Genomic DNA, 26,753 nt, shown 5'->3' with positions numbered 1-26,753 from the left:
TAAGTAGAGCAAAACATCCATGTGTGGTTGCCTCTTGTGGATCCCCCACTGGGGAAGGGGCCTGTAACCCAGGCATGTGCCCTGACTGGGAATCAAACCAGCGACCTTTTGGTTCGCAAGCCTGTGCTCAATCTACTGAGCTACATCAGCCAGGGCACACTGGATTATTTTTAAAGATCAAATGAGACAGGTTTATAAAGTACTTCAAACATGTTAAAGCCATATACCAAGTGAGTATTAATACTGTCAAAGCAAACAACCGCAACTCAACTGCTGTATTTCCAGATCTAGAGACATTTTGTACCAGTGCTGTTTTGTGATCAGGGGTAAGAACACATCCTTCCTTTGGTATGAACAACTGTTGATTAAAACAACCTGTACCTACAGTCAAGTTAAATTACACCAAAACTGGAAAGTAATCCTAAAGAAATTCTAGACTTGCTTCTCCTTCCCCCTTAATTTTGTTTCATTTTTAAATAAATGTATCATGGTGGGAGAACTGTACTGTAAGTAGACACATGTCTTTACACTGGGCTGGGACGCGGATGAGTGACATTTTACACACAGCATTTGAAATAGCTCCTTAACACAAACTTTTCCTTGTAAGGCGATGCTGTAATTGTAATTAACTTCCTCTTCTTCAACACAAGCTGTTTCTTTTAGCAAGCCTGACTGGACCGTATTATTCAAGTACAGGTATTTCTTTTAAAAAAACAAACCAACCTGTGTTGTTGAATAGTTATAGGTGTAATGAATTTCTGTAAATTACATTTTACACATAAATTTCAGTAGTAATTTCAAGGGTGCACTCTAAAAGGACCCGAATAGGCTGATGGGTTGGAGTGGGACCAAGATCAACTTCCACAGAGTCATTTATGTACAATGAATGAGAGGAAGTAAAATTGAGCAAATCTTGCCTCCTTTGGGTGGGAGTCAGGAGACTTTAGGACTCACACTTTCTGTGTGCAGAGGTATTCCTTCTCGATCCTTAAGGTGCTGAAACTCATGGGTCTGTGACGCAAGTCTCTACGCAGGAAAACATTACTGGGCGCTAACCCAGTAATACAATGACATCTTCCATTTATAGTGTGGCAAAAAAGTCCCCTTTCCCTTTGACGAATGGTAATAAGATGCTACAACCAGTGAGCTGGGGGTGGGGAGGGTAAAAGAGGAATTAGGAAAACAAGGGGATACCTCATCAGGTAATAATTTCTTAGAAAATGTAGAACTGTTAATTGGCATAAAAGAAAATTGGATTCTCCAGTCTCAAGCCCTTTACAAAACCTCAGGGATAAATTCTACAACAGGGAAATCAACTCTAAATAAATCTAGCTTGTCAATTCAAGATGATCAGAGAAAATCTTTTTTTTTTAACAAAAGAGTAGGTATATTTTTTCTTCTTTTATTTTTATTCTTGTTCAAGTACTGCAGTATCCATTTTCACCCAACCATGCCCCACCCTGCCCTACCATTCCTCCCATTCCTACCTCTCACCCTGGAACATACCCCTTTTGGCTTTGTCCGTAAGTCCTTTACACATGTTCTTTGATGGTCCCTCCCCTACTATCTTCCCCTCCCCCGGTTACTGTCAGTTTCTTCTTTATTTCAATATCTCCAATTATATTGTTTGCTTGTTTGTTTTGTTGATTATGTTCCACTTATAGGTGAGATCATATGGTATTTGTCTTTCACCGCCTGGCTTACTTCACTCAGCATAATGCTCTCCAGTTCTATCCATTCTGTTGCAAAGGGTAGGAGCTCCTCCTTTCTGCTGGGTAGCACTCCATTGCATAAATGTACCACAGTTTTTTGGGGGTTGGGGTTGTGGGTTTTTTGTAGCACAGTTTTTTGATCCACTCATTTAGTGATGGGCACTTAGGTTGTTTCCAGCACTTGGCTATTGTAAATGCGTTGCTATGAACATTGGGGTGCATAGGTTCATTTGAATTGTTATTTTGGGATTCTTAGGGTGTAATACCAGCAGTGAAATTGCAGAGTCAAAAGACAGTTCCATTTTTAGTTTTCTGAGAAATTTCCATACTGTTGTCCACAGTGGCTGGACCAGTCTGCATTCGTACCAACAATGTACTTGGGTTCCCTTTTCTCCACACCTTCTCCAGTACTTGTTGTTTGGTGATTTGTTTATGATGGCCACTCTGACTGGTGTGAAGTAGTATCTCCTTGTGATTTTAATTTGCATCTCTCGGATGGCTAGTGATGCTGAGCATCCTTTCATATGTCTCTGGGCCCTCTGTATGTCCTCCTTGGAGAAGAGTCTATTCAGGTCCTTTGCTCATTTTTTAAGCTGGATTTTTTGTCTTCCTGGAGTGGAGTCATGTGAATTCCTTATATATTTTGGATATAAGGCCCTTGTATCATTTGCAAATATGTTTTCCCATACTGGTGGTTCATTCATTTTAATGCTGTTTTCTTTCGGTGTGCAGAAGCTTTTTAGTCAGAGAAAATCTTGACACAGCAGGGTTCACATGCATGACCTACCAGCTCCTCTCCAAAAATTACCTCTTTTTGCAGTTTGACATGGAATGTCAAAGAGCTCGGACAAAGGCTGAATCATTTCTAAAACAAGTAAAATAAAAGAACAAGATTGTTTGTTTCTTCTCTCAACAGAAAGGAAAACTCTTTCCATGAAATAATAAGAGAAAGTGTACATGATGGCCATGTTGAACAGGGTGAAGAGAGTACAGAATGCCACGGCTTACAAATCAGTGGTGGGTTACAAGTGAGCAAGATAGTTGCAGGAATGTCCACGGGCAGCAATGTTAGAAGGGACAGGGCCAATGTTTCTGATTCACAAATTGTCAGACTACTTTATAGGATTATATTTTCAAATTACTTTCTCTCCTAATATTTGACATACACTTTGTACCACTGACCAAGTTGGGTGTCATTTTCAAGTACTGAAAAGAATGCAGTAAAAATTAATTGTTAAACTAAAAGAAACCTTCAAAAATATAAAAATTTAATTTCATATACAATTCAGTCTAAAACTAAATTCATCTTAGTTATTTACCTTGGTAACAAAGGTAAAACTAAGGAACAACAGTAGTGATGTAAGATCAAAAAGTATTTATGGGTTTAAGAACACTCTGGAATCTGAGCAGATTCACTAAACACAGGTAATGATTCAATTTAAGTTCAAGGTATTAATTATAAAAATCACCATGATGTCCTCCCCAATTTACTAGAAACTAGTAAAATCATAAAAATTTACAACACTGGACATTATAACCATTTACTTGAAGTAGATATGAATGAGTACCAGAAAAACAGACTTGCTGTCCATAAACTCTCCAGAATATTGGGTCACTCTGTACCTGCAGATAAGAGATCATGCATAGATCTATGCACCGTGGAACTATCTGAATGAGCAACTACGGCTCATTTATGTTGTGGCATGTACCAGAACTTCCTTCCTCTTTACGGCTGAACAATATCGCATTGTGTGTACATGGCACTTGTTGTTTATCCACTCAGCCAGGAGGAACATTCAGACCCTTCTGGCTATCGTGAGTAGCACTGCTATGAACACAGGTGTACAAAACACCTCTTTGAGACCCTGCTTTCAATTCTTTGGGGTACATATATTCAATATATAGTGGCATTGCTAAATTGTTTGGTGATTCTATTTTTCATTTTTTGAAAAGCCACCATACTGTTAAAAATTGATTTTTAAATGGCTGAGTTACAAATTTTGGTTTGTGCACCTAAAACTTCATGCTGGTCAGATCCCAGTAAAAAAATACCAGATGCACTGGGAAAGAGTTTCAGCCATCTTCTATGTATGTGCTACATTCAGTGAGACAGTGAAGGGGGAAGCATGTTGATAGATTTCTGGAAAATTCATCTGTAAAGCAACATTTCAAGCAATGATTAAAGAGAAAAATACAAATAAATGTCTTCAACAAAGAAAAATCTCACATAATCATTGTTTCAACACATACTGTGTCACTGATATGCATATAAATCTCTAGAAAAACTCCATTCATTCTGTAATGGAGAAAATGGAAATAAAGTCTATCTTAGTGTAGAAAGACTCAAATACATCTAGGCTTTATAATCACAGAACATTAGAGAAAAACTTTCTCTAAAGAAAAACAATATTCAAATGACCAAGTGACCAAAGCATATGTAAATCCTAACAGATACAGAAAATGACAGACTAGGGCAACCTTTTTCTTTTAAAAAATATTATGAACTAAGTATATCAAAAGTATAAAAATCATCACACACTCATGTATGAGTATATACCACCTAAATTGAGAAATATAATATTACAGAAATAGTTGAAGAATCTTGTCTTCCCCTCCCAATTCTATTCCACAAATATCCCCCAAAGAAAGAACTAGACTGAATTTGTTGTTCAGAACTCTCATGCACAATTCTTTTAAATTTTTTAAAAATTGATTTGAGAGAGAGAGAGGAAGGGAGAGGAACATCAATTTGTTGTTCCACTTATTTATGCATTCATTGGTTGCTTTTTGTATGTGCCCTGATCAGGGATTGAACCCACAAACTTTGGTGAATCAGGACAATGCTTTAACCAACTAAGCGACCCCTGTCAGTGCTCTCCCATGCACACTTCTATTCTTTTATAATACAGATGTGTCCAAAGGCTTTTTCTTGCATGTGATTATATTTTGTATAAATCATATCATGCTGTACACATGCTTCTATAATGTCTTTTCCCCTCAACACTGTTTCTGATATACATTGATAGTGACATAACTCATTTTAAGTGCTCTACAATATTCCATTGAATGACTATAGCCAAAGGTATTTATTCATTCTCCTGTTGATATTTACCAATTCTTTCGGGAGATGGGTTATTACAAACCCTATTAGCATAAATATTCTTGATTATATCTCCTTATGCATGCCAGAGACCCTTTTACAGTACACACCTAGAAACAGAATTGCTGAGCCTGGGTGATACACTGATTTGACATTATTAGATATCGCCAAATTGTTCTAAGAAGTAGTACCAATGTACAGTAGTGTCCCACCAGCGGTGTGTAAACTTCCCATTCTCCATAGCCTTACCATTTGTGTTATAAGGGCTCTTCATTGGTGACTATTTGATACCACAGTGTGCAGTGGTATTACCTTGTTTTCTCTTGCTTTTGTAATAGAAGCAGCATTGTTTATAAAGTGAACGAGAACAGCATAGACGAGAGGGAGAAAAAGGAGGAAGAATCACAAGAATTAGGGCTGAGAGCTATTGTTATAAAGGGCGTACTAACGATAGAAGAAATGGTTCATTAAAATAGCTTCTTCATTCTACACAACAACTACTCATTTCTCCCAAGGCCTTTCTGACATCATATGCATTTCATATATCTGCCCCACGGCTGCCTGGCCAACAGTCTCCAGACCTCCAAGTGAAGGTATGATAATTTCTATTATGCATGAAATAAATCAGAAAACAATTGTTAATAGCAATTTCTTACATTTAAGGAAGTGCAAATCTTAGCACAGTCTCATCCATAGGAACATAAGAAGGTCTCATGATACTTATTTAAACAAAACTGTGACCCCTGTGTTGTCACAATGCTAAGGAAAACCTGGAATATCAACTTCCCTTTCTTGAAGTACAATTATAATTTTTTTGAAAATAGTTAATATTTTATCCTTACTACAACAAAATAGTATTTGTGATTTTAAATGGATACAAATCTTACAGTAAGTACGTGACCTGATTACCGTCATGCACCGCAGAACAGCGTTTTGGTCAATTATGAACCGCAGATATGACGGAGGTTCCATAAGAGTATAATGGAGTTGAAAAATTCATATTGCCTAGTGATGTTACCGCTGTCTTAATGTAGCACAAAGGTTGCAAAAATCAAAGGGGCTGTGGTTGAAATGGTAAAAAACTTTAACCTGTGTGTAGATGAAGATGACATTGAGCAGCTCCCAGGGTGGTTCCTGAGAGACTGGGGAATGAATTGCTGGAACTGGATCAAGAACACAGAGCTGAACAAGAGGCAAAAGAAAAGGAAACTGGAGAAAAAAGCAAAGAAGAAAAACCCAAGGAAATTCAGTGAAGGGTCTAGCAAAAGCTTATGCCGACCTCAACAGGATCCTTAAAAGTTTGAAAATATAAACACCGAAGTTTTCATTAACAGACAGAAACATTCAAGGTGCATTTTCTGCCTATAAGGTAACGAGAAGCAGTTCCTCAAGGAGAGCCTCAGGCAGATCCTGCAGGAGGTGTTCCTGCAGAAGGCACTGTAATCGTAGGAGACGGCAGCCCCACGCCTGTGGGGACTGCAGGGCTTCATTCGCCCTGAAGACCTTCCAGTCGGACAAGGTGTAGAGGTGGGGACAATGACGTGGGTGATCCTGAGCCTGTGAAGCTCTCGGCTAATATGTGTGCCTGTGTCTTCGTTTTTAACCAAAATAGTTTCAGAAGTTTAAATTTGCTTTAAGTAGAAAAGAGTTTATAAAATAAGAATATAAAGTGACGCATGGACACAAACTAAAGGGGGGAATGGTGGAGGAGAGGAGGTGGAGGGGAATGAAGGGGGGAAATGGGACAACTGTAATGGCATAATCAATAAAACATATAAATATTTTTTTAAAACAGAAATATTTTTGTACAGTTGTACACTGTGTGTTTTAGGCTGTGTTATTTCAAGAGTTGAAAAGTACAAAAAATTTTTAAAGTCCAAAGTAAAATTGTTTACAGTAAGCTAAAATTAATTTATTATTGGAGAAAGATTTTAAAAATAAATTTAGCATAGCCTAAGTGTACAGCGTTTATAAAGTCTACAGTGGCATGCAGTAATGTCCTAGGCTTTCACATTCACCCACCACTCACTCACTCACCCAGAGCACCTTCCAGTCCTGCAGGCTCCATTCACAGTAAGTGACCTGCACAAGTGTACCATTTTTTACCCTTTACATCATATTTTCACTGTATCTTTTCTACGTTTCGATGTTTAGTTATACAAACACCATTGTGTTAACAACTGCCGACAGTATTCAATATAGTAATGTGTTCGTACAACAGTGATATCACCTCACAGCACACTCCTCAGATCATTTCCTGTCATTCAGTGATGTATGATTACAGTCTAAATTATCTTTTCATATAAACTCAGATATAAATTTTAAGTACTTTTATGGTTCCCATCAATTATTTTTCAGAAGCTTAAACTTAAAAAAAAAAAACATTTTTCCCAATGATTTCTTCCTGAGAATTTGCTGCCAAAGAGAAATTGCTCTGTTCAACAAAGGGCCTTAGATCAAAACATACATGGTACAGCTGTACTTTCTAGACGTCCAAAGAATCACCCCAAGCGCAGCTAGGTGTACAAGAACAGCATTCTCATTCTGCCTTTGCTGTGTGAAAATGGACATGTTTCATTTTTTATTCTATTTGGCGAATCCATACACAACATATTATTTATAAATATCTCTTGTTCTGCCTTATTTCACAGTGGCTTCCCTTTTTATTTGCAGATGGCAGGAATAACAGTTATACCTATAACGAACTGCAACAGGAATAATTAAAATTAAACACACACATGCACAGAGACTTTTATCAGCAGAGGATTGGAGGAATTTCTAGGTCTCAGAGGATGTTGTTAATCTGAAAAAATATTTTCCTATCCTAAAGACCCTTGTCCTCTGAAATCAGATACCTACTTGGGCTAGGAACAAGCTAAATAAGAAAACAGCCAAAAGCTTAAGCTAATGGAAGAGAGAGAGAAAAGGAAACTGCCTACTGCAGGGAACAACTCAGGAGGAAGACTGATGGGCTTTCTGAAACAAACACGCTTAGCAGGAATGCCTGGTATCCTTCTAACTGGAAGTAACTGCAATGAAGCTGAGTGGTTAAGGAGGATGGACTTCAGAGCCAGGCAGAACTGGTCCCAAATTTTACTAGCTACATCACCTTGGGTAAATGATTATATTTGAGCCTCAGTCTGCAATTCTATAAAGTGGTGACAGAATACATACCTAACAGGGATGTTTTAGGAATTTAATGTGAAAATGTATTCAGGTAAAGCACCTATTACTTAGCCTATAGTGAGTCCTCAATAATAAGCTCCATTATTTATGAGATAAATAAGTATATTTTAGATAGAGTAGTCTTTTTAAAGAACTATTTTATTCAAATAGCAATAACACTTCTATTCAAAAGCTGGCTGAAAGCAATGTAATAAATCAGTTTAGTTGTCCCATACAAATTTCTGATAAAACTAGCTTTTATTTATTTTTTTAGACTGAAAAGAAAAATTTATTTTACTTTTTAAAGTTTAATCTTCATTGTATTTTTTCCATTACCATTTAGTCCCCTTAGACCTCCTTTCCCCAGCAATCACCACACTGCTGTCCATGTTCATGAGTTCTTTTTCTTTTTTGCTCAATCCCTCCACCCCCTATTCACCCTCACCCACTGTCATCTGCTCTTCATCTATGAGTCTGTCTCTGTTTTGCTTATTAGTTGAATTTGTTCATTAGATTCTACATATGAGTGAAATCATTCAGTATTTGTCTTTCTTTGACTGGCTTATTTTACTTAGCACAATGTTCTCCAGGTCCATCTATACTGTTGCAAAATTTTCTCCTTTTTTATGGCCAAGTAGAATTCAATTGTATAAACGTCTCATTGTTTTATCCACCTGCCTATTTATGGACACTTGGGCTGCTTCCATATCCTGGCAATTGTAAATAATGCTGCAATGAACATAGGAGTGCTTATATTCTTTTGAATTAGAGTTTTGGGTTTCTTCAGATATATTTCCAGAAACAGGATAGCTGGGTCAAAAGGCAGATTCATTTTTAATTTTTTGAGGTATCTTTACACTGCATTCCACAGTGGCTGCACCCGTCTGTGTTCTCATCAACAGCACAAAAAGGTTCCCCTTTCTCCATGCCCTCACCAGCGCTTGTGGTTTGTTGAGGTATTGATGATAGCCATTCTGACAGGTGTAAGGTGGTATCTCATTGTGGTTTGAATTTGTATTTCTCTGATGATTAGTCATGTTGAGCATCTTTTCATATGTCTATTGGCCATCTGTACGTCCTCTCTGGATAAGTGTCTATTCAGGTCCTTTCCCCATTTTTTAATTGGGTTGTTTCTTTTGGTGTTGAGTTTTGTAAGTACTTTTCAAATTTTGGATATTAATGCCTTATCAGATGTATTGGAGATTATGTTCTCCTACTCAGTGGGTTGTCTTTTCGATTTGTTTTCTTCCTTAATTGTGTAAAAACTTTTTAGTTTTATATAGTCCCATTTGCTTATTTTTTCTTTTGTTTCCCATGTCTGGGGAGATATATCCAATAAAAAAATTCTATAAGCAATATCCAAGATTTTACTGCCTATGTTTTCTTCTAGGATTTTTATGGTTTGGGATCTAGCATTTAATTCTTTGATCCATTTTTAATTTGTTCTTGTGTGTGGTGGACGTAGGTGGTCTAATTTCATTTTTCTGCACATATCTATCCAATATTCCCATCACCATTTATTGAATAAACTATCTTTAGCCCATTGTATGTGCTTGCTTCTTCCATCAAATATTAATTTATATAAAGGTGTGGGTTTATTTCTAGGCTCTCTATTCTGTTCTGTTGATCTATGTGTCAGTTTTCATGACAGTACCATGCTGTTTTGATTACCACGGCCTTGTTGTATAGTTGGATATTAGGCAGCATAATTCCTCCAACTTTGTTCTTCTTTCTCAGTATCACTATTGTTATGCAGAGCCCTTTATGGTTTCACGCAAATTTTTGAAGTATTTGTTTTACTTCTTTGAAATACGTCACTGGAATCTTGATAGGACTCTATAGATTGCTTTGGATAGTATAGACATTTTAATGATGTTAATTTTTCCTATCCATGAACATGGTATATGCTTCCATTTACTTATATCTTCTTCAGTTTCTTTCTTCAGTGTCTTATAATTTTCCATGTACAGGTCTTCTACATCCTCGGTTGGGTTTATTCCTAGATATTTTATTTTTTGTTTCAATTTTGTATGGAATTTTTCCTTAATTTCCTTAGGATTAGTTTTATCTCTTTCTCTGTAATTTTAACTCACTTGAAAGATTTCCCTGGGAAAGAATGGTCATAAAATTAAATCATCAGATACCAATAGGGCAAAAACAAAAATAATACAGAGTAAAAAATGTCCAACACAAACTGCCTGTTTAAAATAAACTTAATGCAAAAAGTCTATTAGAATAGAAAGACAAACTAAAATAATCTCACTCCACCAACTGCTAACAGTTGCAAGTCCAAATGTCTAATTCAGAATACACCAACACAAACTTTATAATGCATTAGTTAAAGAAGAAAATCTGGAGGGTTCTGAAAGAACTGCTCCAGGTAAAAAGCAGATTTAGACAGAATAGGAGAAAACCTTGCAATACTCTCCAGAATACTCTGGAGAGGGCCGGCCTATCGATGCCCAGCACAATGCCTGCCATGCAGCAGATATCTGCTGTAAGAAAGTGCAGATTTTCACAGAAAGTCATACAAACGTTAGGTACGAAGATAAAAGCAAAATACTAAGTAATTTTCGCGTGGATTTGGGGTTAGAGATCTTCATATAACAATTACCAAGCCATGAAAAATATGGTTCTAAGTTCCACATCCCAACGCTGTTAATTTCGGAACTGAAAAATAAAGATGAGAAAAAGCACATAAAGCTAGCCGGAAGTTTCACAAAGGAAATGAATAAAGTCAGACTCAGCATGAGTTTCACTGAACTGTTAGATGCTTTTCAAAGAATCACACAGTGTAAAATTACTTGGCCTTGCAAAAGTATCTTAGGCAATTTTCTGCATGGAGGAAATGCCCTCATATTATTTAAGTTTCTCTAATGGAGAGAATGACTTAGAATATGGTGAATTTTGTACATGAACACAGTGAGTTTTTATTTCCCCTTCCTCATCTTAATTGAAATCATATCCCTGTGAAAGAGGATGGCATTTTCTGGGGATACTCAGAGAATTTCAACTTAGAGCAGTTTCAACAGGAAGCAGGGAATTTCTAGGCGGAAACAGGTGTACCCAACGAAAGCCCCAATGGTGACAAGCAGGAGGCCTGACCATACTCAGACAATCTCCTTTCTCCGGTGTGTGTACTGACTTCCTGTTAAACACAGTCTCCTCAGGTGTAACTCTAACTGGAGCTCAGTTTTCTCCTTCCTGGGTACCATCAAATTTCTACACTGAATTCCAGATTAACCTTATAATTTAACTAGTAACTGTTAAACAATTATTGGACTGACAAGAACATTCTTTCACAAACAAAACCTACTTAAATATTTTTGGATGACAGAGAGACAGCCTTAAAATTCTGGTGCCTCAAGTAACTATTTAGTAAGCAAATGAGGTACCTTCAGTGACTGCTGAGAGTCTGAGTCAGTATCACAGTAGAGGATGATGTTGTTGGCCGTGCTGAAACTCTCTCTCACTCCAAGGTGGTAAAACAAGGAGGGCTGCCGGAAGGCGTCGCTCATCTCCACCACGGCGATATCTGCACACAAAACACAAAGCCCCCAAAAGATGACACCTCAGTATTGCCAGGTAAGCATATTTTGGTTTGAATAACTTAGTACTCAGAGAGGAAATGAAGAAATGATAGGGATTTTCCCTCTGTACTTACCACTAACTTTTGAATTTGCAGTTCTGCCGGAAGTGGTTTTATAAAGAGTAAACTGCACTTTGTTTAAACGAGAAAGGGATCATGTAATTACTGGAAATTGAAGTGAGTCTGCAGAAGTGGGAAGGGGGGCTGATGCTCTCTGTTAAATTTCAACAGTAAAGCAAGTTAACTAAGGTTGCAGAAGCAGACGCAGAGGAAGCAGCAGTAAGTAATAGCCATAAAATGAGATTTTAAATATAGTTAAGATTAGGAATTAATCCAGAGTTATATTTTATAATTAATTAATATCTAGCACATCCATAGAAAGTCTAATTCAAGAAAAAAGGAAAGCAAAAGTATAAAACATTATAACTAGGAAAGATAATATAACCACATACAAATTCTTCCAAAGCTCAGAGATGCCTAATACCAAGACAGTATGACCCTATACCAAAAACTGACAATAAAGTCATGAAAATGAAGTTCAGATAAGCCTTAAATTCATTTACATAGACAAAACATGAAAGAAAAATGAACAAAATGCACCAAGCATTATACTATAAGAACACTAAATCATTAATTTATAATTTACTTTGAGAATGCAAGGATGGCTCAATGGGAAAAATTATCAGCATCTCCACAAATGCCCCAAATGCTTTAATTAAAATTCAAATCATTTCTCATAAAAATAACTGCAAACTAAAAATATAAGTGCACTTATTTAACGTGAATAATATATATTTTTCCATAAGAATTGGCAACTTTGTGCTTACGGGCATTCCCATGGAAACCAGGAAAAGATAAGGTTATCAACTCTTTCCACTACTAGTATACTTTCTGAAAATCCTCATTAATGCAGTGAGATTTCACAAAGTAAGGAGGCATAACCGCATAAAATAACATACACAACTATCACGACTTGCAGATGTTATGTTTGTCAACCAAAAAACCTCAACAGAGCCAACTAATTATTATAATAATATAATTTCATAAGGTGTCAAGATGAAAACTTATTTTGAAAACCGAAAGCTTCCTTTATAATCACATTCCACATCTGGAAAACATAATGGCAAAATGCATCCCACGCATCATTAAAATGAAAATGTTAACATACCTACAAAAACCTTAACAGATGATGCTAACATGTTTAAAAACCTGTACAATGTGTAACAGATGAAAGGTTAGTATTTTTATAAAACATCTCTTAGTGGTCAATTGAAAACAAACAATTTATATTGAAAACATTACAATATAAAATTAGGCAATAAACACAGGCAGGTAAATTCACAAAACTGTAACCCATGTTGCCAACTATACAGTTCCAGATTTTTGATAAACAAGTGGCCAAAAATATTTCAAAATGCCGAATGAAGATGCAGAGAAATGACCCTCATTCTTACATGCTGAGGAGAGGTGTAAACTTTCTAGGAGACTTAACCCCCTAAGACTACGCCCACTTTTTGACCCAGTAACTCTATTCCTAAAAATTTACCCTGAGAAAATTCCCATAAATGTGGCAGGCTTATTTGTAACATTGTCCACTGATGTATACTTCTTTATGATAGAAATGAAAAATGCTTAACTATTAATCAAAAAGAAAATGGATAGCTAAATAGATTCAAAGAATGGCATATTATGTAACCATTAAAAACTACTGTGGCCCTGGCTGGTGTAGCTCAGTGGATTGAGCGAGGGCCTGTGAACCAAAGGACCACGGTTCGATTCCCAGTTAGGGCACATGCCTGGGTCGCAGGCCAGTTCCGAGTAGGGGACGCACAAGAGGCAACCATACATTGATATTTCTCTCCTTCCCTTCCCCTCTAAAGATAAATAAATAATAATTTTAAAAAACTATTGTATAAGAATATTTAGCAATGGGGGTAAATTCAAGCTATGTTAAATAAAAATATTAGAATATACAAATAATGTGTAGAATATATTAAAACACAAGGTATAAATTATAATATATATGAGCTACATTATATATATGTACGTGAATATAAAATGTCTGGAAAGTTACACACCAAAATGTAAACTGTAACAATAGCTCTGTCAGAGGATTATGAATTATTTTTTCTTCTTTATGCACTCTATATTTTTCATAGTTTCTATTATGAAACATTGATTAAACATTGATTAGTTTTATAATAAAACATCAAAATAGAAAAAGAATAACACTGAACACCTAAGCAACTGAATGTAAAACCAAAGTGCAGCACATAAAACTAATGCAGACTCTTCGGAAGCTGTTTGGTGCAGAGTCAGCCTTATCTAATGAGAGTGATATCAGAATTCCCATTTGTGAAAGAGAAATATATCAAATCAAATGGACGGGAAAGACACGGAAGATTTATTTAGTAAGGTTATGAAAAAGGAAGACAGGTCAAAGGAGCTTCGAAAGATTTGTTCCAAGGTTAAAAGTGACTTGCAAGATCTTTAATACAAATAAAAAATTTTCTTTAGGGGTCCTTAACATTTCTACATCAAAAATCAACACCTTAAAAAAAATGAGTCATTGCGACCCACCCACATGCCGCATCTGCCTCCAGCACTCACACTCCTTCCTTCTCCCACAGAAGCCAGCCACGCAGTCACAGTGCTTTAAAAACAAGAGACAGAGTAAAATGGAGTGGAAAGAAACCAAATAAAACAATAGCTGGTGAAAAATAAATGAGAGGCATGCAAAGAAAAACACTAGCTAAATCAAGGTAGTGGCAAAAGGGGTGTGGACAATGGTTATTTGCTGAAAACTGACTCGTGGAATTTGATGCTAAAATAAAATCAAAACACAGCAGAAGGCTTTCAGATTAAGAGAGAAACTAGACATTCAAAATCAATGCTACAAGCAAAATAAGGTATAGTCCTTTGATCTGAACATTAAGCAGGAACAGATCTATTTTCTAAACATGCTATTTGGATCTGAACATCTAAGCAGAACAGGTCCATCTTTTGAATGCTCTACAGAACACTGAAAATGCTTACTGGCCTAGTTTTTAAAATACTGCAATACAGTATGATAACTCAGAAAAGGATTGACTTTTTTGTACTTCAGACTCAGATAAGTAATTTGTTTTGAATGTTTGTATTCTTTTCTAAATTTATTTTTAATTTCCACAGAGTAAAATTCACTTTTCCATCTACGTTGGTAAAGCATTCAAAGCTTGTGTCCTCCTTTTTCTTTCATTGTTGAGTTTGTTTTCTTATTGTTGAGATTTGTGTGTTCTCTCTATTTTCTAGGTATTTTTCCTTGATTGATACGTGATTTGTAAATACTTCTTCCCAGTTTGTGGCTTGTCTTTTCATTCTGTTAACAATGACCTTAAAAAAGGAGAAGTTTCTAACTTTAATTAAGCCCACTGTATCAATATTTTTCTTTGATGGACTGTACTTTATTTAGCTGTGGTATCTAAAAAAAGTCTTTACCTAACCAAAAGTCACAAAAGTTTTCTATGTTTTCTTCTAGACATTTTATAGCTTTATATTTTACATATTGGTTTATGACCCATTTTAGGGGGCACAAATTTGATTTACTTATTTTTATTAAATTTATTTGGGTGACGTGGTTAATAAGATTATATAGCTTTCAAATGCATATTTCTATGATACATGATCTGCATATTGCAGTGTGTGCCTACCACCCAAGTCAAATCATCTGTTATCTAAGTGAAAAAAGTCAGACAGGAAAAGTTAAGAACCATAAGGGATATAAAACTATGATCCATGTCATACAACCACGTCACCTGCAACAAGAAATCATTTTATTTCTTTCTCCCCAATGTGTATGTCTCTTATGCTTTTTTGTTGTTGTTGTTCTTTGTTCTGCCTTGTTATACTGCCCAAAACTTTCAGTAACAGCACTTTTATAGCAGTTAATATTTGGTTATAAAACTAAAGAAAAATCTTATTATGGCTACTTTCTGACTCTGACGGGTATCTTCTCAAAAGTAGTAAAACAAACAGGCAAAAATTATCTTCCTTGTGAAATGATCCCACAACATGCTAACAAATGCAAAATATAATCACAACAAATCAAACAAACACCTACTACACCATAGTTCTTGGAACCCAGTAAATGAGGTATAATTTATCCAGTTTATATCACAAACACATATTCAGATATTACTATGTGCCAGGCTCTGTATGCCTTTCCACTATTAACTCACAACCTTTATAATATTTTTGTGGCAGGTAATAATATTTCAGAGCCTGGAGGCAGAGAAGGTAAAAGTAATCAGCCCAAACTCAGCTAGAAAGAGATGGCACCAGGATCTGAACTTGGGCAATCTGGCTGGAGAGTCTACGCTCTTACTTCTGAACTGGGGCACACCCTACACTTACAGGTTGTGGAGGTTCCAAGATCAGAACACAAATGAGGTACCAAAATAGATTTGGGGACCAAAGCAAACACTCTTGTAATATACTTCATGAATAAACGCACTCAGTAATTGTCTAATTGAGTTTTATGGTAATAGTGTGAGTATAACTATGCCATTTAAAAATTTAAGACTAAACCATTTAAAAGTACAAGCGAAGACACAAAAATCCCTTACATTTTTACCTAAGGTGTAGTTTCTACAATAGAGTTAATGTAAAATGGAGCATACATTAGGTTTACCAGGGGGTTATATTAAAGCATACAAAATTTTAAGGTAATCACAAATAACTTGTGTCTAACTGCACCTTGGATCATTGACTGACAGTGGTTCATGGTCTGTGTTTCTCTGGGTACTTAATTCTTCCTTCATAATACCATGTCTGTTAGTTAAATATCTCACATGAGGCTACTGCTTGTGAAAAGCACAACTGAAAGAAGACATTAATCTTTAGTTCCTTTTTATCTATTCAGAAGCTTTTCTTAGGCATCAGGTCACTGACGACAAAGACAGAGCCCAGTGGTGAGTTAGCACGTATTAGTCTAAAAGGCACTCCAAAATTCCATAGAAATTTCCCAAGTTATCACATTGAATTACCCCATCCATTCGTGATGGATTAATCCTCAAGAAGATCCAATTTAGTTCAACCAGTATCTTGACGACCTACTATATAAAACATTTTCTGTTATCTACTACCTGTTATGGAAGTTGAAAGAAAAAGTTAACTAGTCAGTTTTCCAAAGTCTGGTAGGTATATAATGTTGGGATATTGCAAAACTCCTAATGTACAGCTAGGATTGTTGAAATTTTCAGGAAGGATAGAACAATAATCTATCATCAATGTTGTCTTGAATTGGTCACAGTTTGGCAATCCCTGCTATAAATTACTACTCATGGAGCTTCACCAGCATCACTTTATTTTCTTGCACATTATTTGGTTAACCCTACTACATATATATAATGATTCATGCTTGTGTCAACAGTATAATTTGGCCTATAATTCCCCCATCACTAAATTCTAATAAATGTGTGCACAGTGATTCAAACATGAATCACCTTATATTGCTAAAGCAAATGTATACGTATGTCCTCACCCAGCCCTAGTTTGCTTGTTTGATGCTTGATTATTACACTGCACTGGGTTTTCCTAACCTGAAAAGTAAAGCATGGGAGGTAGGTGATCAGAGGGACAGGTTTCACCTCCAGAGACGGACCTTTAAAAAGGGAGCCTTACAAAAGCAAGGAGTGGAAGAAAAGGGAGAAGAAGCCTAGAGGGGAGAAAGATAAAAGAGAGAGAGATGGAAGGAAGCGGGGAGAATCTCCAAGAGCAGGTGGGAGTGGAATCAAACAAGACTGGTTACAACTATGGTCCCCTTGCCCAGGCCATAGCTGCAAGAGTTCAGGTCACTATGTTCCAGCTTTAGAGAATGTGAAGGGAAAGAATGCACATTCACAGGAGGGGCCCATCCCAGAACTGCGGGACCCAGAACCACAGCTCTCTGCCAGGAGCAGCTGCAGCTGCAGAAAAGCACACTACAGAGGGGAGAAGCTGGGAGAAACACTGCCCTGTCCTGGGGCCACGAGAGGAGTGATGAACATGCAAACAACAAACCATGACTTCCAGTGTGTGCAGACTTACTGGGTTTCCGTATGAATGACCTTGGACAATACCTTAAATTCTCTGAGCTTTGATTTCCTCAACTATAAATTGAAGGTAATAACACAGATGATTACCACAACCACACACAGCTGTTATAAGGATTACATGTGTGCCAGGTACAGTAAACTCTCAACATATGGTGATTATACGGAGCCATTACAAGAAATGTTCATAGGATGCCCTTCAAGCAGCGTATAACAAACTCTCATAGAAAACAACGCTAAGACTGAAATCAAATTTGAAAGCACAGAAAGCCAACATATAAAACTTTGACATGATTCTATGGCCAATGGTGATCTATCCATGTCCATGAGTTTTGAAAAGGGATACGGCAGAATCAATGTTTTGGGAAGCTATACTTCGATTTTGTAAATGGATGACAGAGAAGACAGACCAGGAGCTGAGAGACCAATTAGAAGCAGATAAAGGGAGCGTGTGCCCTACACTAATACAGCAACAATGTGGTAAGGAAATCAAGAGGCTTTAAGAGTATGGTGGATGCAAGATAAAGAAAGGAAGACGATTCTGTTTCCAACTTCAGTGATTCAGATGGATGCTATTCCATTACCACCATAAATGACACTAGAAAGAACTCCATTTGGGGTAGAAACTTGAGCTTGGGTTGGGATAAACTAATCATTATGTGCGTGTCTGTGTGTCTGACAGGTGACATCTGGAACCCCAAAAGGGCGGTCGGAATCAAAGAGATTCAGAGTCCCAGTAATGGGTGACAGCTGAAGCAGTGAGTGCGGGTTAGACTGTCAACTTAGAGAGTATAGCAAAAATGAGCAGGCATCTGTGACTCGAAAAATCCCTTCCTCACTATGTACTAATTAGAAACACAGATAAATGTTCATCAAAGGACATGCAATGAATGTTCATAACAGCACTATTTGTCAACATTCAACAGTAGAAGAAATAAATAAACTGTGCTATACACAGACAAGGTAACTATACAGCACTGAGAACAAAAAAATTATGTAGCCACACATGACAACATGGATGAATCTCACAGATTAAGAGAAAGAATCCAGACACAAAACAATAGGTACTTTATAATTCTGTTTTTATTAGGTTCAAAAACATGATATTAAAAGTCTAAAAAACTAATACTTTGGTGAGGGGCTGAAAGGACCCTCAAGGGGTCTTCTGTAGAGCTGGTTAGGTTCTACTTCTTGATATGTGTGCTGGCTACTCAGGCACATGTACTTTCTGAAAAGTAAGTCATTTCTGGTCATGAATTTCACCAAGAATATTAAAAGAGAGCTGTATTTAGTTTCCTGTGGCCATTATAACAAATTACAAAAAACTTAGCTTCTTAAAACAACAGAAATTTATTCTTTCACAGTTATGGAGGCCAGAAGTCCAAAATCAGGATGTCAGCAAGGTCACGACCACACTAGTCCCAGGGGCTCTAGGGAAGAGTCTGTTCCTTGCCTCTCCCAGAATTTGGTAGTTTGGGGCATTCCTTGGCTTGTGGTGTCACATTAGCCTTTGTCTCTCTTTTATAAAGATACTTGTGATGGCATCTAGGGCCCATCTAGATAATCCAGAATCATCTCAAGATTCTTAATTTAATCAGATCTGCAAAGGCCCTTTTTCCAAAAAATTGGCATTCAGTTTCAAGGGTTCTAACATAGATATTGGAGAAGTAAGGGTCATTTTTTCATCTCAACACAAGGATTACAAAGAAGCCGCATGATAAGAAAGATGAGCACAACAGAACTAAAGCTGCTGAATCAGAGGTAAGCAAAAGGAGATAATTAGCACAGATGATTGATTCTCCAGGAATCTGGCAGAAAGAGGAGGAGGATTAACACTGACTAAGGTCCATGGTAGGGATTTTTACATTCAATAAGGAAAGCAAGAGCTCAGACAAAACTTGAATGGGATAGAAAGATCTACAGGGCTTTAGTTTTAGGATGGTGTACTTAAACATTAGCAGAAAGATTATGATTTTACAGGGAGGGTGGCTAATGAAAGGAGATGAGCTTTGTAGTCTCAGATGGGGCAGACAGGGTAGGATGTGTGGTGATGGGAGAACCCCAACATTGGTAAAAAGGAGGGACATTTGAAGGGCAAGAAGTAAAATAATAAAAGGCAAACATTAACAAATAATGAAGTAGAAGGAAGAAAATGGAGATCCTTCAGTTTAGGTAGTTACTCTTACCGGTCTGGGGTCTGTGCCCAACAGAGAAGGAAGTCCAGCCAAGGGACAGCAGGGACAGGCCTGCATCCTGTGGACGTCACTGGAAGCACGGCTGAAGGCAGCATTACCTCTGCTACAGGAAGTCATGACCCAATGCATTTTTTTAACTTAATGGAATGCATGTTAACATTTCTATCACTTGCAATAGTAAGAACGCTATCACAGCAACAGAAGCAAGATGTGAACCCAAGCTCTGTAAAACCCCAAACCTCTTTTCTCCTTACTTCTGTCTACCTAAAATGAAAATGAGGAGCACATGATAAAAAGAGAGAATAAATTTCAACTTTATTCTGCTTACTGGACACAGACAAAAGCCTTAACCTGACATTAAAATCTCAATCTTAAGAGTGATTATTTTTGAAGCCCTGGCTGGCGTAGCTCAGTGGATTGAGCGCAGGCCTGTGAAGCAAAGGATCGCGGTTCGATTCCCAGTCAGGGCACATGCCTGGGTTGCAGGCCAGTTCCCAGTGGGGGACACATGAGAGGCAACCACACATTGATATTTCTCTCCCTCTCTCCTTCCCTTCCCCTTCTCTGAAAATAAATAAATAAAACATTTTTTAAAAAAGAGTGATTATTTTTGGTCACCAGGAAGACTGGACCAAATAAGGGTCCGCCCCTCCTGTTAGAGAAGGACTTCAAGCACAGAGGACATTGATGGTGGTTTAGTATCATATGGGAGCCCTGTAAATGCTTCAACTAGATTCAGTCTTCCAGCGAATCCTTCATATCAGTACACAGGGAAAGGAGAGAAACCACAACTTGTACCTTTGATACGCAGCAAGTACTTTATACAGCGATCTTCCCCTGGCCACAGGCACAGCCTCCCCTACATAATTATGCTTCTTAAAGAAAAACAAAAAGGTCCTGTAACTTAAGAACTTATTTTTTAATGTTATGGCAATAACAACAGACCTGATCAGAGTATGTAATATATGGAAAGTATCAGTCAAAATGAACGCTAAGGTCCATCACGTGACAGGGCTGTGCAGCATACTATAAGCAGAAACAAATACAAAGCTGTTTTGATGGTAAACATTTCTATATCACTACTGAAACCATTTTTCTTCTTGACATGACAATATTCCCCAAAGGTATGCTGGGATTAAGAGTCTATAAAAGTAAGTTTTGATCTCTATGAACTCATTTTATATAATACATTTCAGTCTTCAAGTAATCGATCTGTTTCCATTAGATACTGAAAAAGCTACTCATGAGAATTTAAGAGGCTTTTTAGAGTTTACTGTCGTTTTTATTGTGGTTATGGTGCATGCTTTTTTCACTTTCTCATATTTGATTTTAATTAAATCATCAAAGCTGTCTGTGTTTACACCTCCGTGAGGTTCCCAAGCACACAGAATAGCTCTTTGTAGCTGTACGAATCTTACACAGGAGTCCTCCCTGCCAACCAGAACCGATCGTCCGCTTTAACGGGCACTTGCATTATGTAAGGTTACAGAAGTTGATGTCTAATAATTTTTGAAGAAAATCTGATTGTTCCTCATAAATGTGCTCCTGAGTAACATTCTTCCCTAATTGTCTTCTACCTTTATAACTTATTCACACAGAAACAGCAGAAAGTGGCCAGGGGATACCGGAACATTATTACTTGATGGCGTTCAATAGCAAAAACGACTGTGGCACTTTTTCATGTTTGAGGTTGTTCTGATTAACAAGAGATGTTTCTCACTCTGTCTAGGGAAACAGCTGCAGTACATGTGTGTTGTGCTTACATAAATAATAATAGTTATCAAAGCTGGGGAACAATCAACAAAATGCAGACTATGGGGAATTCTACTGGAAAAATGACCTGATTTTCTCAACAAAAACGTTAGACAGGTGGGGGGGAGAGACAGGGGAGAAATTAGGCATTAAAAGAAATTTATGGGATATTATCAATTGCAATATTATGGACTTCATTTGGATTCTACTAAAGCAAACTTTTAAAAATCATGACATTCATGAGAAAATTTGACAACTGACATGTTCTAATGAATTATTTTAAGAGTGATAAAGAGACTGTAGTAGGAGCCCTTACCTTTTAGAGATTAAAAATGCAGTGTAGTAGCCCTGGCCAGTGTGGCTCAGTTGGTTGGAGTGATGTCTCCTAACCGAAAGGTTGCGGTTTTGATCCTTGGTTTGGGCATATACAATCCCCTATCTAGGTGCATATGGGAAGTAACTAATTGATGCTTCTCTTTCACATTGATGTTTCTCTCTCTCTCTTCCTTTCTATCTAAAAGTATCCTTGAATGAGGATTAAAAAGTGTCCTTGAGTGAGGATTAAAAAAAATGCAGTGTGGTCATTAAATTCCTGTATTAAAACAAGAAAAAAAGTGTACTGTCAGTGTATATATTCTTTATCAAAGAGTGTTATTTCTCATGCAATAAAAAGTTTAATTACACCCTGGCTGGTGTAGCTCAGTGGATTGAGCGCGGACCTGCGAACCAGGCGATCGCGGTTCAATTCCCAGTCAGGGCACATGCCTGGGTTGCAGGCCAGTTCCCTGCAGGTCAACTCCCAGCAGGGGACGCACAAAAAGGCAACCATATATTGATGTTTCTCTCCCTCTCTCCTTCCCTTCCCCTCTAAAGATAAATAAATAAAATATAAAAAAATAAAATAAAAAGTTTAATTACAGCAATGAACACCAGGCTGTTCCTACTACAGGAAAATATAAGCAGTAAAATGAAAGCAGTAATGTACAAGTAGCTTGCACACTACTTGTTTGGCAGAAACAGTTACTCAAGCCAGTTTAAAAGCTTTTTTCCTTCTTTCCTTCTGTACAACATCATCTGTTGTACTGATAAACCCAGTTGGATCTACGTAGTGTGGGCGCGTGCCCGGGAGCTCCACATTGCTCTGGGATTCCTAACATGTCAGCAAGTGGAAACGTCTCTAAGTAAGGATTCCTCAACATCTCCAAAGGTGCCATGCTTTTCTTTTCTCTGTCAGAGTCACTTTCAACACCTAATAAATAATCAGCATCTAGTCAAAATGTGCAGGTTTTTGTTCAAATTTATTCATCTTCTTCTAGCAGTAACTGTAATTCTGTTAACACAACATATGTGTAAATATGATACTGCCAATAATGACTTCACTCCACAGCTTACGTGCTGATACTCCATTTGAGGTCCATGATTCATTTTGGTGGGGTTTTAAAACTTCTTTCTGGAGGATGATTTATTAGAGAGAGTACATAGAACTGAAAGTCTTCATTGTTAAAGAATCCTTTTGTTGGTGACAGACTGAGGTGGCTGACCTTAACTGACTGTAATGAAATAGTCTCGGTCCTTTTTTTTCCTTGCAACTAAAATTAAATCTGTCAGTCTCAAGGAGTTCACATCCTCTCTAGGAAGATTAAGGTTTTGTTTGTTTTAATGTGACTCATTGGTGTGATTATAAAAATGTCATTTTAAAAGGGAGCTGTCAGTACCTCTAAAAGGCCAGCCACACTAGGATAAAGACAGGGAAGAAAAGACCCCTTTCACTAGCCCTCCAATGGGGAAAATGGGTTAAGCCAGTTCCACAGACACAGCTATAGATCAGGGAGGAGATGGGATGGCAGCCCCTTCCTTGCATTACCTACTAAGTTATGCTCTCCGTAGAGGCTTCCAGTGGCTTCTTATCACACAACAGAGAAGACTCAGGTTTCTTCATCTTACTTCAATCCCAGTCACCACAGCACTCTGGAAATGTGCTGTTTGTTCTGCTCCCATGCCTGTTTATTTTAGCAAGTATTTATTGTCTGTTCTGTGCAAGGTATTATGAAGTAGCAAGTATTTACTGTCTGTTCTGTGCAAGGTATTATGAAGCAGTCACAGAAATCAGCACCAGCCATTTAATGAGCTTATAATATTCAAGTGCATGTGAGCTACAGAAGTCCAAAGTCAAATGAAATATTTAATGCTCCATGGGAGTGATTAATCCTGATGGGAGGTCTTGGGAGGCAATGCAGGGGTAAGAGTTTCAAAATAGTAATATTCCAGTACACAGCAACTGGGAAGGAGTGGTATTTCTGGCTGCTCTGTGATTGCCTAATACTGGAGTTTCTCTTTGGCAAAGTATCTGCTCCACCACCTAAGAGTGCACATGTGCACAAACACCTACTCTACCTGGTCTTCCAACAGGAACTTTATAGGCAGTGCAATAAATTGCACGATGCCCTTTTTTAGAATTCTTTTTAGTAAAAACTTCTTTCTCACTAGGAAGAGAGAGATATTTCCATTTGCTTGTGTCTTCACATGTTCCAAGTTGAGTTACTAAACACATCTCCTTCCCTTATGCGTCACTGGGATGCCTGTGTTATCTATATCCCCTACTCCTTGGTCCAAGGGGAATTTCATGTCTTTTCCCATTTCATAGCTCCCTTTACTCATAATCCCACAGCTGTACCTGGCTGTTTGCACTGGAAGGAGGGAGGTACCTAACAGGTGAACAGAAAACCCTGGGGAAGAGACATATGATGGTAAGGGCCAACCTGTAACTCACATTGCTGAAGCAGGAAGAGACAAACAAAAACCAACCTACAAGAACGTTTTCTGAATAATAGAAGAGTCTCCCAGGTAGCCCTTGGCCCAAAAGGGAAGTCAACGAAGTATCACCACTGCCACCAAGTATTCAGTGGCTGTGAGGAGCACAAAATGTATACAGACATTCACAAAATTAATTCATTTCAAGGAAAGCTATGTATCTCCGGAACTCTCGGCATTTGTTTCTTTATGTATATTAACAATCAATTGAAACAAATGTACCATTCTGTTCTGGGATTTTAGGGGAGGCTGTGCTTGCATGAGAGCATGGGGGTATATGGGAAATCTCTGCACCTTCTGCTGCGTTTTTCTGTGAACCTAAACTGCTTGCGTGGACACAGCTGACTCCATCTTCAAAAGCAGACTCCATCTTGAAGCTAATCCAACATCTTAACTGAGTGGAGACCCTTGACTCCCCCCACCTCCTTCCCCTGGGGTGGATTCTGGAATGTGTAAAGACGCTCCAGGCTAATCATGGAATTCCCATTAATCCTTCCTCCAGGGCAAGGAACCCTCAATGCTATCTATCTCTTAGCTCACCTTGGAGCAAAAGCCTCCTGATATCTGGTCCCCCTGTTCCTTCTGATCACCCACTCATTCATTTTCCCACCACACAAGTTCACTTCTAAAGGGAGCTATAAGCAGGTGGTCTAGGGAGTGAACCCTGCAGAGATCTGACCATCCTGCCACCACCCAGGACTGCGTTTAACTCGTTAACAGACAAACTGGACTTATCTCCCCTGCTCTTTGGTGCCATGGCTCCTTCGGTGTTTGGAGGCCACTTTGCATATTTGGCCTTTTTATGGAATACTGCTCTACAAAATAGTCTACTAACAACAAAAAGATTCCTGGACGCCCCTCCCAAAAAAGGCTGTGTTCATGGTGTCAAAGTTTATAAAGAGAGCTTCTTTGGCAGAAGCTACAGAGCCCCCATAGACTTCCTAGGATTGTGCAGGAAGGCGGAGCTAGTCCATGTCACCACAGTTTGAAACCCAGCCGCAGCTCCACGCCAATAGCAGAGATCAAGGACCTTGGATGCTATCTGCCTCAGTGTGTAGTGACATCCACACCTTCCCTGCACATCCCTCACCAACCCCACACCTGGGAGTCCTGGTTACATGAAGTGCAATTGCAAGGCCTAGTCACTTACAGAATGATTCACAGCCTTGGTTGCATGCTTTCATCACCTAGGGCCTTTGAAAAACACTTGAGCATGAGAACTCACTAAGAAATCCTGATCACTAAGACTAGGGTGTGGCTTGAGCATCAGGAATTTTAGAATCAGGTGACTCTAATTTTCAACAGGGCTGAAAACCACCAATTAGGAAGCTGATGTAAAGATGCTCACTCATCCATCAGGCATGCAACTTGCTTTGAAGCAAAGCACAGGCTGCATATTTCAGCATTTTAACTCACTATTGTGCTCCTTAAAAATGTTGGCAACAAATATCCATTTACATACTAATGGAAATAAATGGCTCTTTTAATGAAGATCAGTGTAAGCCGATCTGGACTCAACTTTTCCCGTTCAGAATGCTAACAGGGCAGTAGCTGGCATGTATACAGCAGTTATTGAAAATTTCTATTTTTTTGAGCAATTTAATCGGAGATTTTACATCTGTTATGTATCCTGTTTAGAAAAGTTCCTTCAAATTGGTTGGATAGATAGCTACTTCTCCCTCTTCCTATATCAAGTTATTAAAAATGGGACAAACATAATTATAAATCGTGTATTTTATCAATAAATTTGGAGAGAAAACTAGTCTCCCTGCATTTTCGACTTCTCACCCTCAACACATAGACACACTGTTCAATAATGAAGTCAATAATGAAGTCACTGACACAGCCCAGAAGAGAGGTTTGTATTGGGGCACAAGTGAACGAAAGGCCAGCCAGCTCACTGCTCCCGGCTGCTGTGGGGAGGGAGGATGCTGGTAACACTCCCACTGAATAGCTCATCGCCGCTTTCTCCCCCCTTTTCTGAGCAGGGGGTACGGGAATTCCATGATCCAAGCACACCTACAATCCTGGCCATGAAAATCAGAAAACCCTATTGACAAGGTGGGCTTTGAAAACAGAATCCCTTTATTTATGAGCTTGGCTCTTGCCATTGCCTCCGCCTCCGTTTTTTCTGCAGGTAGTCTGCGTGCTTTTATTGCTTGTTTGCTCACTGGTTGCCAGCTATACACACAGAAACCGGGCACAAACACACACACATGACAAAGACTTCATGTCTGCGTATACTTCCCTACAATGATAATTTCCATAAAGGCATGTATTCTCTGCTCCTTTTTTGTAGCAGGTAATTTAATCCCAATAATATCAACACTGGTTGATGTAATCCAGTGATTCCTTAGT

At 38.0% G+C, this 26,753-nt stretch overlaps 1 protein-coding gene across 2 annotated transcripts in view; it reads right to left on the bottom strand.

Moving 5' to 3' along the window:
• Positions 1-26,753, bottom strand: part of MAP3K5 (mitogen-activated protein kinase kinase kinase 5) — a 180,090-nt gene that overhangs the window by 120,745 nt on the left and 32,592 nt on the right. For both annotated transcript variants that reach the window (XM_037045671.1, XM_037045670.1), the window contains exon 2: positions 11,373-11,512. In XM_037045671.1, the coding sequence (XP_036901566.1) occupies positions 11,373-11,512 (140 nt within the window). The remainder of the gene's footprint in view (positions 1-11,372; positions 11,513-26,753) is intronic.

Source organism: Sturnira hondurensis, unplaced genomic scaffold (genome assembly GCF_014824575.4).
Source record: "Sturnira hondurensis isolate 20B ecotype Veracruz unplaced genomic scaffold, ASM1482457v3 Scaffold0004474, whole genome shotgun sequence".
Taxonomy (NCBI): domain Eukaryota; kingdom Metazoa; phylum Chordata; class Mammalia; order Chiroptera; family Phyllostomidae; genus Sturnira; species Sturnira hondurensis.
This window is presented reverse-complemented; position numbering and strand designations above follow the sequence as displayed.